General features: G+C 47.2%; 1 protein-coding gene across 1 annotated transcript in view; it reads right to left on the minus strand.

Moving 5' to 3' along the window:
• Positions 1-1,417: 1,417 nt before the first annotated feature.
• hs3st3b1b (heparan sulfate (glucosamine) 3-O-sulfotransferase 3B1b) overlaps positions 1,418-10,000 on the minus strand; it is a 32,204-nt gene continuing 23,621 nt past the window's right edge. Inside the window, exon 2 of the mRNA XM_062525546.1 lies at positions 1,418-3,423. Within this exon, the coding sequence (XP_062381530.1) occupies positions 2,805-3,423 (619 nt within the window). The 3' untranslated portion in view covers positions 1,418-2,804. The remainder of the gene's footprint in view (positions 3,424-10,000) is intronic.

The raw sequence follows: 10,000 nt of genomic DNA on the forward strand, positions 1-10,000 counted from the left end.
TTTTGATATATATATACCACAAAATACTTGATTTACATGTCATTTTTCCTTTTTTGTTTTTTTGTACATACAGATCTGGCTACTCTATTTACTGTGTTATATGTGGAGAGAGAGATAGAGAGATAGAGAGAGAGAGAGAGAAACGTCACTAACATCTGTATATTCTAAAAAAAAAAAAGGTTGAATAAAACTCAACCATTACAACGGATGCATTGACATGTGCTGTGAGAATTATGACCGAATCCTCGCAGAGCTATTGCAGCAGAAATCTCAAGGTCACACAAGGTCATACAAGGTCACACAATTTGCCCTTTCGGCTCTTCTCCCGAACAGGTGAGCGTGTTATCGTCAGTTTTATAAGGTACTGTTAGTCGAAGGGTCGATACAAGTGTGTGAACTCCACATAGTCTGTAAGTCATTATGCTGCGTTCAGTTCAGTTCAGTCCTGGGCATGGTTGATTGTAGGAGGGAGTAGGCTGTTTGGTCTACATCCGGGTGTATGGTCACAGGAGAGAAAGCTTTTGGAGTTTCACAGCTCTATGTTCACACAGCCAAACCAAAAAAAAAAGCTGGTCAAGCATTCCCTTTGATTCAAGGACGTTTTTTGTTGTTTTTCTTTTCAAGGACCTAGGGTTTGTGGAGAAAGGCTTAGTACATTCATACTGACTGATATCACAAATAGCACTTCCCTCGGCTGGATTTTTTTGTTTGACTCACTCTCATAACTGGCCCACGGAAACTGACATAGGATCAGATTGGTTTGATTGACTTGTTCATAAAGAGGTTTGGGATACTGGCAGATGGGTCTGATCCCTGATCAGATGTGAAACAGTTATGGAGGCCTGGAAAAGACCATTGCCTGCCTGCTTTTAAGAAAAAATGCTGTTGGATGCTGTATGGAGCTCTATGAGATTTCCCTTCTGAAGTACAAACAGCGCGCTACTAACAAACCCTTCCTCATTCTTGCATATCAAGAATTCAAGTAGAGAGATAAAGTATGCAAAAACAGAATGATAAAAAGGAGCAAAACAACGAGATTGGGGTATGAATGATCAAGGATGCTGGGGGGAGAGAAAAGGAGAAAAAGAAATGTGTGTGTGACGTCCCTCGCTTTGAGGAGAGAACACATTTTGGCAACAAAAAGTGAGGGTGAGATGTTGAGGCAAACGACCCGGGTGCTGGGAACATCGCTCGATCTGTCAAGAAGCCTGACAGCGCGCGGAAGCCATTTCGTTGCTGAACTCCGTCTAACCCTGTGCGAGGAGGAAACTTTGAGCGGTTCCTTTGATATCCCTGTCTGTAATCAGAGCCCTGGCTAGGCGAACACCATTTGATCATGTCATGTTCCACTGAAGCAAACGCTTCCCTGTGATATTTCCTTTTTTTTCTTTTGAACTTTCCTTTTTTTTCCTCTCTCTCTCTCTCTCTCTCTCTCTCTCTCTCTCTCTCTCTCTCTCTCTCTCTCTCTCTCTCCCTCTCTCTCTCTCTCTCTCTCTCTCTCTCTCTCTCTCTCTCTCTCTCTCTCCTGATATCTTCTTGCTCTACATCTGACCGATCGCTATCTCCAGGGCAGACGCTCTCACTATCTCTCGACTACAAAAGGAGAAAGAAAACAAAAAAAATCAAGACAAGATCTGAGATCCAACGCAACTGATACCACGTCCCGTCAATCAAAACAAAACCGATCACTTCGTCGAGATTTTCTTTGACCTTTGACCTCTGAGCTGCAAGCACGCGCTTGCGGCGCACCCTCGCTCGCCCTAATGGGTGAACGACAGATGACACGCACACACAGCGAGAGAGAGAGAGAGAGAGAGAGGGGAGTATCGACCGGGCCCGCTAACATTTAGCCGATTAGCATAATGTCCCCACGCGTCCTTTCGTCTACTCTACATGTGCTCGCGAGCCATTGATGGACAGGACCGGTCATTAAGGAGGGACACCCACGGCTGAACTGGACGCGCTGTGAAGCGGAGACCCCCAGATCAGCCGCGTGGCTCTAAGGGTGACTGACAACACGAGTAGCAATTAGGCCTATTGATCTATCGGTTATTGAGTGAGGGGGGCATCGGATCAGCTGCTAGAGCCATCAGAGGAGCCTCCCGGGACGTGCGGAGAAGGATGGGGTGGGGGGGGGGGGGGCGAGGGGGGGCTGATGGGGCGGCTGTCAGGAGTGGACGGACGACCCCTTTAAGTACAGGGCTGGACGCTGATTAGATAATGAGAGAGGGGTAAAAACACGCTGTTTTACGGATGTTAGGGAGGTATAACGACAGCAAAGCGCGATGTTCTAACGCATATCAGCACGTGGTCAGGCTACAGTGTAGGTCAATGGAAGATGAGGTGTTTCACGTCTAAGTGTGTGTGTGTGTGTGTGTGTGTGTGTGAGAGAGAGAGAGAACACTGAAGTTGTATTTGATACCAGACTGAGATCTGGACACACTATACCCGTAAAACGGCGCCTAGTTTCTGCTCGTCCGACTGTTTCTTTCTTGAGTTTGGAAGCACCATTTATTCAAAAGCAGTGGAACTGGACTGATGTGGCTGAGGATTAACGTAACAAAAAGGTGGAATGTTTAAAAAAAAAAAAATGATGTAGGGGGGCAGATGATATATACGAGTTATGGTTAGGCAGCTTAGTGAATTAATTGCTTAGAAATTAAAAATAAATTATTATAAAATAGATTTCTGTACATTTTACATATATATAGCAATATCTCCATGACTTTTGCCATTCAAATACAGAGGAAACCAAAACAAAATAAAATAATAATAAACACTAAAGAGTGAGTCCTTGTCTATTGTCAATCCCAGCCAAAGTTGTGTCCTGTCATCTGGTAGAACTTCATGTTGAACGGCCGGTAGAACTCCCTTAGCCTCTGCACCACCTCGGGGTGGATGTTGGGGTGGGTGCGGCCTTTGGTTTTGCCCAGGCAGTGGGGCTTGCTGCTGCCCTCGGCCTTCTTGAGGCAGGGGAAGCCCTTGGTCTGGTTGAAGTAGAAGTGTTTGTCCGTGATGATGCGCTTGAGGCCCAGGAAGTCCTGCACGCGGCCCAGCTCGCCGGCCGGGTCGCTGATGAGCCGCTCGCCGCTCACAAACAGGATCTGGCCCATGGGGAAGTACTGCAGCCAGTTGTCCAGGTGCTTGGCGTAGATGCCGATCTGCACGGCGCTCCAGGAGGTGTCGATCAGCCCCGTAGTCCTGTTTTTGAAGGTGAGGCTCTCAAAGGAGGGAATGTCGGGCTTCTTGGACAGCGTCTGCGTGTAGTCGGAGATGGCCCGCGTCACCGGGTCGCGCACCACCACGATCAGCTTGGTGTCGCGGGACATGGCGCTGATCCGGGCCGGAGCCTCGCGGGTCACAAAGTAGCTGGGCGTTTTCTCCATGGTGATCTGGCCCTCCAGCGTCTTGGGCATCAGCTCCCTGTGGGAGCGAAGGAAGAGAAGAGAGAAGAGAACGACCGAGATTAGAATAGAGTAACGACTTGACAACGTCAAAGACAACAACACAATCCAAACCCCCCCAACACACACACACACACACACACACACACACACGAGCTGCATAATGCAAATCAAACAGATGGCCTCTGCCGCGTTCGCCAATCAATGGGTGAGTCACATCACCGGGCCTATTATTTAGGGTTCAAACCAATTATTTTTCCTGTTGCTAAACAACCTGCGCGTAAACATCAGGACAACACGCAGTACAGATAATGAAGAGGGCCTCCCTGTCTCATTATTCGGAGCCCTGGTGGTCTTTCATAAGCTTGCCGGTACCAGACACACACACACACACACACACACACACACACACACACACACACACACACACACACACACACACCAGACAAGCCCGAGGGGAGAAGACGCGGCGCTAAGCCATGAAAATTTGTGTTTCAATAAAGTGCAAAGCCCTTTGGCCCGCGAGGAGATTTTTTGTGTTGACAAAAAAAAAAAAATGAAATAAATAAAACGGCGCAGCGGCGCAAAAACACCAGGGACGTGAACCACATAAAACCAGTTTGATTGTTTTCCATTGGGCCTGCTGGTCGATGTTTATCTAACGCAATAAACGGACTGAATCATCGCCATTGGAGGATTTCCCGTGTGACCTCAACCAAGGGCTTTTATAGCAACACACACGCGTGCACGCACGCGCACGCGCACACACACACACACACACACACACACACACACACACACACACACACACACACACGTTCGCTCTCTCGTAATCATAGCATTGGTAAAGCATATACCCACAGTCGTGGTCCAACCGTAGGCACGAAACCGGAGGCCTTTTTTACCGCCTTATTAATCTCAATCTTAATCGGGTTACGGCAATTGAGTTAAAGTGTTTACGTGACTCATGCGATCGTAATCGCGATATTGTCATTATTCTGATTAATACAGGAATATGGCTCGCGTGTAAACGTGGTCCGAGTCTGTAGCGTAACCGGAGACCCCCTCCACGGCCCCAGCTGACTACACTGCACTCCTGAGCCTAATGGCTCGGACTGGGGGAGGCTTATCCTAAACTCAATCCAGTCGTATTTGCACCATTAACCACTTAAGGCCAAAGTAGAGGCTACAGTAATTTGCCATTCGAGGCGTGGGGCGCGCCAGCGACACTTAGGAGGAGAGCGGACAAGAAGGGGGGGAATAAAGGAGGGGAGAGAGAGAAAGAGAGGGAGAATGAGAGAGACGGAATGGGAGAAAGAGAGAAAGAGAGAGGGGGAGAGAGAGAGAGAGAGAGAGAGAGAGAGAGAGAGAGAGAGAGAGAGAGAAGGAAACACGGACATTACGGGGCCTGAAAGCGGAGAGGATTTGTTTCGTGTGGAGCGATCCGTGTCTCGCACAGCAGAGAGTATTTCGAGTGGAGATGTATTACATGTGGACCTGTAATCACGAGGCATTTGAGAAGAACGTTTTTTTTTCTTCTTCTTCTTCCTCCTCTCTCCCTCTTCTTTTTGGATGAGAAAAAGTGAACGCATTCTCGAGGACCGGGCACCAGAGTCCGGTTTCCGAAATGGGCTGCAATCATGCAGAGTGGATTACAGCAAGGCGATAAGAGGTCTTTAACGGACACGGGTGGAAACAGATCAGGTTTCTCTGGGTGGGCAAGGACTCAAGTCACACTCTCCATACACACACACACACACACACACACACACATATATACACACACACGCACACCGTATGGATCTGCACGCATAGGCTCTGATTGTGTGTGTGTATGTGTACACGTGTGTGTGTGTGATTGTATGTGTTTTTAGAACTGTAGATTGCAAGACCTTTTAAGCTCCAGGGTAATATAAACACACACACACACACACACACAAATTGCACATGCTGGTTGAAAAAAACACACTCACACTTACTCATACAATTTGCCAAAAGATATACTGGCATATGAGTGAGAGTGGAAAAGGAAAAATAGGAGGAAGTAAAAAAGATAGCCAGATAAAGAAAGGAGAGAAAGAAAGAAGAGAAATAGAACAGCTAAAGTGTATTGACACTTGTTTTTTTTAGTGGGATATATCTCACTCAACCATGACATGTAGCTTTCTTAGACCCTTCATAAAGACAAACGACAGATGATGAATCACTAAATGTTTTGCTAAAAGCTAAACGCTTTTTTAGCAGCTATTTTGAGCCGTCACAAACTCTCTCACCGCACCACCTCCATCCCATCCTTTCATGAATCTGGAATGTAGTTAAGTTAAGATGGCGGAAAGCCCCAGTTTCCACAACAGAAGTGAACACAAGTCAATCCCAAGAAGGAGAGAAAAAAAAAGAAGAAATGTTGATGGGTTGCCCAAAGGCATGACCGAATAAGAGAACTAATGACACGTTTAATTAAAATAATGTTGGCAGATAGGTGGGCTTTGAACTGCGTTCCAGTAATCTCATTAAGATAATATCGGCCTGATTGTTGCCTCTTTTCCACGAGGAGTGCAAATTTGTGTAGGGGTTGAGCAGGGTTGAGAAGAGCCAGGGCCCTCATTAAATGCATGGTGAACTAAGAAAACAGATTAGGTCTCCACTCTCTTGCACAACAAAACCACACACTCTCCTCCCTCCGATCGGGTATTAGGAAGGGCAAAGCTGCGTGCACAGACACACACACACACACACACACACACACACACACACACACATATACAGAGAAGCACACACACATGCACACACACACACACACACACACACAGAAGCACACACACATGCACACATACATGCACACACACACACACACACACACACACACACACACACACACACACACAGTGATCCACTGTTGCTCTCTCGACCACAACACGCCTCTGAAGAGTTTCCTCCCCTTTTCTGTGGAAGTTGACGGGGAGACACACAAACACTCGGCTAAACAAACACAAACACTCGTAATCCCGTGGTTTTACACACATAAAACAAACACCACACACTCCATTAAACACTTAACAGCACACAACACTGGGAGCTGGGCCGACAAATCGCACACTAATGTTCATTAAACAGAACTGCTGTTTGAGGTCAAACACCAATATAAACGTTAACGAAAAAAGTTAACCAAAACGTTATCTATAGCGAATCCTAATGTCCGTGACTTATATAAATATATAAAAAAAACACACTGGAAACTTCTAGATGGAAGCACTTGTAGGAGTCAGTTCTGCAGCTGAGATGGCAGGAGTAGGAGGAGGCTGTGAGCGCACCATCTCTAAATGCCTCATGAATCAAACAGAGGTGAAAAGACAGAGAGAATAGGCGGATGGAGAAACAGAGAGAGAGAGAGAGAGAGAGAGAGAGAGAGAGAGAGAGAGTGTGAAAGAGAGCGGGAGAAAGTGAAAGAGAACAAAAGGGAGCGGGGAAACGAACAGCGCCTCTCTGGAAACCCTCGGCGCGCCGATAAACCTCTCTTTCAGCGCCACGGCTGAAGAGGGCGAGAGAATGAGAAGAGAGAGAAAGAGAGAGAGAGAGAGAAAGAGAGAGAGGGGGAGGTCAAAGAAAGAGAGGAGAGAAAATGGGGGGATCAGGAAGAGGACGAGCAATAGCCCACACCTCTCAGTAACAATAGCCCCACTCCTCCTCCTCCCCCTGTTCTTTTGATTTATGAGGTGGCTCCCTTTACGGAGGTTCAGTCAGCAAACAGGCAATTCGGCTGTGACACCGAGCCCCCTTCTTTTTCCCCTTTTCTCTCTTTCTCTTTCGCTTTCTCTCTTTCTCTTTCTCTCTTTTCACTTTTTTTTTCTCTTTTCAGCCCCCCCTTTTGTCTCTCCAACGAGGCATTGTCCCGCGGCAGCCTGGAGAGAAAGGGAGGCCACAGAGAGGCGGAGGGAGGTGGGGAAGGGGGGATAGAGAGAGAGGGAGGGAGGGAGGGAGGGAGGTGGAGGGGATGTAAGGCCATTGAGGTTTTGAGTGGGGCACTTGTGTGTGTGTGTGTGTGTGTGTGTGTGTGTGTGTGTGTGTGTGTGTGTGTGTGTGTGTGTGGTGACGGGCGGCATTGGCGGCTGGGCGGGTGGATGGACTCGACGCGACGAGTGGACTTTTTCTGGAGAGTTCCGTCGAGTGGAACGTGTGCCTCAAGAGCCCTTTGGGTTACTCCACCTCCTCAAGAGAGCCTCTCTCTCTCTTTCTTTCTCTCTTTCTCTCTCTCTCTCTCTCTTTCCCCCACTCCCTCCTATGGTGGTGCATTGGAGTTGTAGAGCTCTTGAAAATGTCCTTGATCCATAGAATGGTTCAGAAAAGGGTTTTTAAAAGTCAAACGTCTCTCTCTCTCTCTCTCTCTCTATCTCTCTCTCTCTCTCTCTCTCTCTCACCATGTTTCTACAATATCTTTTTCTATCTTCTCCTTTCCTTCTTTTTCTGTTCTGCTCTCTCGTTCTCCTTGTCTCTTCCTTTCTCTCTCTATCTCTCCCTGTTCTAGTCAAAACATACTTGGCATGAATAAATCCATACATTGCCACTAAAACCACATGCATGTAGCAGGCATCACAGAATCTGTCTCGTTTCAATCTGTTTAGTAGTCCAGAGCTCTCTCACATCACTCTCCTGCTTCTCCAAGTCCATAATATAAATAATAGAGGAATAGATTGGTATGCAAGGTGTTAAAAATTTTTTAATTCTAGATATGTTTTGCAACATATCTCCTGTGCCAAATGCCCTTTGATGTACAGTCAGGCGGCGTATGTGTGTGTGCGTGTGTGTGTGTGTTTGCGTTAGCAGGTCAGATAACATGAACGGGATGATGTGTGTGTTGACTCGGTGCCAGTTCTCCACCTCCAGCCCTCATTGCCTTCCACGAGGGCCTGGGAGAATGCCTATCGTTATGTCTGCGTCGCTTTTGAAGATTCCACCACACACGCGTGTCAACGTGCACGAGCCTGTGTGTGTGTGTGTGTGTGTGTGTGTGTGTGATGTGTGCATGTGTTTGGTCATGTCTACCCATTACGCACGTGTGTGTGTGTGTGTGTGTGTGTGTGTGTGTGTGTGTGTGTGTGTGTGTGTGTTTGAACGTGTGCCCTAAGGTGAGTGAGTGCATGCCTACATCGGAGCTTCAGACAGAGAGATGTTCAAAAGCAAATCTTTGCCTTGTGAGTGGCTGTGATGTTATTCTCCCTCTTTCTTCTTTTTTCTTTCTTTCTTTCTTTCTTTTTTCACTCCCTCTCTTCTCTCTGCTTGGCTGAAGCTTCCCCCCCCCCTCACACACACACACACCTCCCCTCACAAAAAAGAAAAGAAAAAATAGACACAGAAGACCAGAGAGATAAGACACAAAGCAGGGGCCTCTTCATGTGACAACTTCAAACCCACGACCAAAGCATGCCCTGGGCCTGCTGTTTTAAATCCCTCCTCCGTCTTCTTTTCTCTCCCTCTCTCTTTCTCTCTCCCTCTCTCTCTCCCTCTTCCCCTCTTTCTGTCTTTTTTCTGTCCCAGTGCCCTGATCCAAAGGGCCAAGCGGGAGTCTATTCTGGTCTTCTTCTGCTGTTTCCTCCTGCATCCCGCCCTCCAATCCTCTCCGATCCCGCCGATAAGACGAGTGAGACAGTCCCTTTATAGAAAACAACCTGCCCATCGGTAGCGTTTCAACTGACTCTTTTCGAAAAAAGAAAAAAAGAAAAAGGCCCCTTGGAATCCTCTCTTTCAAGTCCAATGTTGGTATGGTTTTCCTTTCATTTATCTGATTTTTTTTTCTCTCCTCTTCTTTTTCCGACTCGCCATGCGTGCACGAGAGAGAAAGAGAGAGAGAAAGAGAGAGAGGGGAAAATAAGGGCTATGATATTACGTCGTATCTCCTGTGCGCGAAGAAGTTTCGCTGTCTCTTTGAACCGGGAGCCACAAAGGAAACGCTCCCCTGTTGGGCAGTGTGTATGAAAGCCAGCCAAGGCAAACTCCACCAGCACCTGTGTGTACTCAGCCCCCTCCCCTTCCACCTTCCTCCTACTCCTCCTCCTCCTCCTCCTCGTCCACGCTCTGAGATTTGTGCTAATATGACAGCGAAGACAAACCGCCAGTCGCAGCTTCCAGCACGACCCAGAAGAAGAAAGAATAAGAAGAAGAAGAAGAAGAAGAAGAAGAAGAAGAAGAAGAAGAAGGAGAAGAAGAAGAAGTCTCGAGACCTTGTTTAAACAAGCCTGGGGGACCCAAATCCAAACAAACCTGAGCTATGAGACAGTTATTGCCAGACCACTTGCTTTAAAAGTGCCTCTGTGGGTATGTATGTGTGTGTGTGTGTGTGTGTGTGTGTGTGTGTGTGTGTGTGTGTGTTTGTGGTGAGTTATAAGGGAGTAAACCACAGAGACACTGTCCAGATCTCAGATCTGTCCATGGAAGCACTTTGAAGCATAAACATCAGCTCCAGCGACTACTGTTCATTCATTTTTCTCCTACCGCCATTTAATACGAGACCCAACCACACATGACTGCCCTACCATTACCATCTCATACTCTCTCTGATCCTCTTCCCGCTATTGATTGTTACTTCCTGTTACAAAAATAAC

Source organism: Sardina pilchardus, chromosome 22 (genome assembly GCF_963854185.1).
Source record: "Sardina pilchardus chromosome 22, fSarPil1.1, whole genome shotgun sequence".
NCBI lineage: Eukaryota > Metazoa > Chordata > Actinopteri > Clupeiformes > Clupeidae > Sardina > Sardina pilchardus.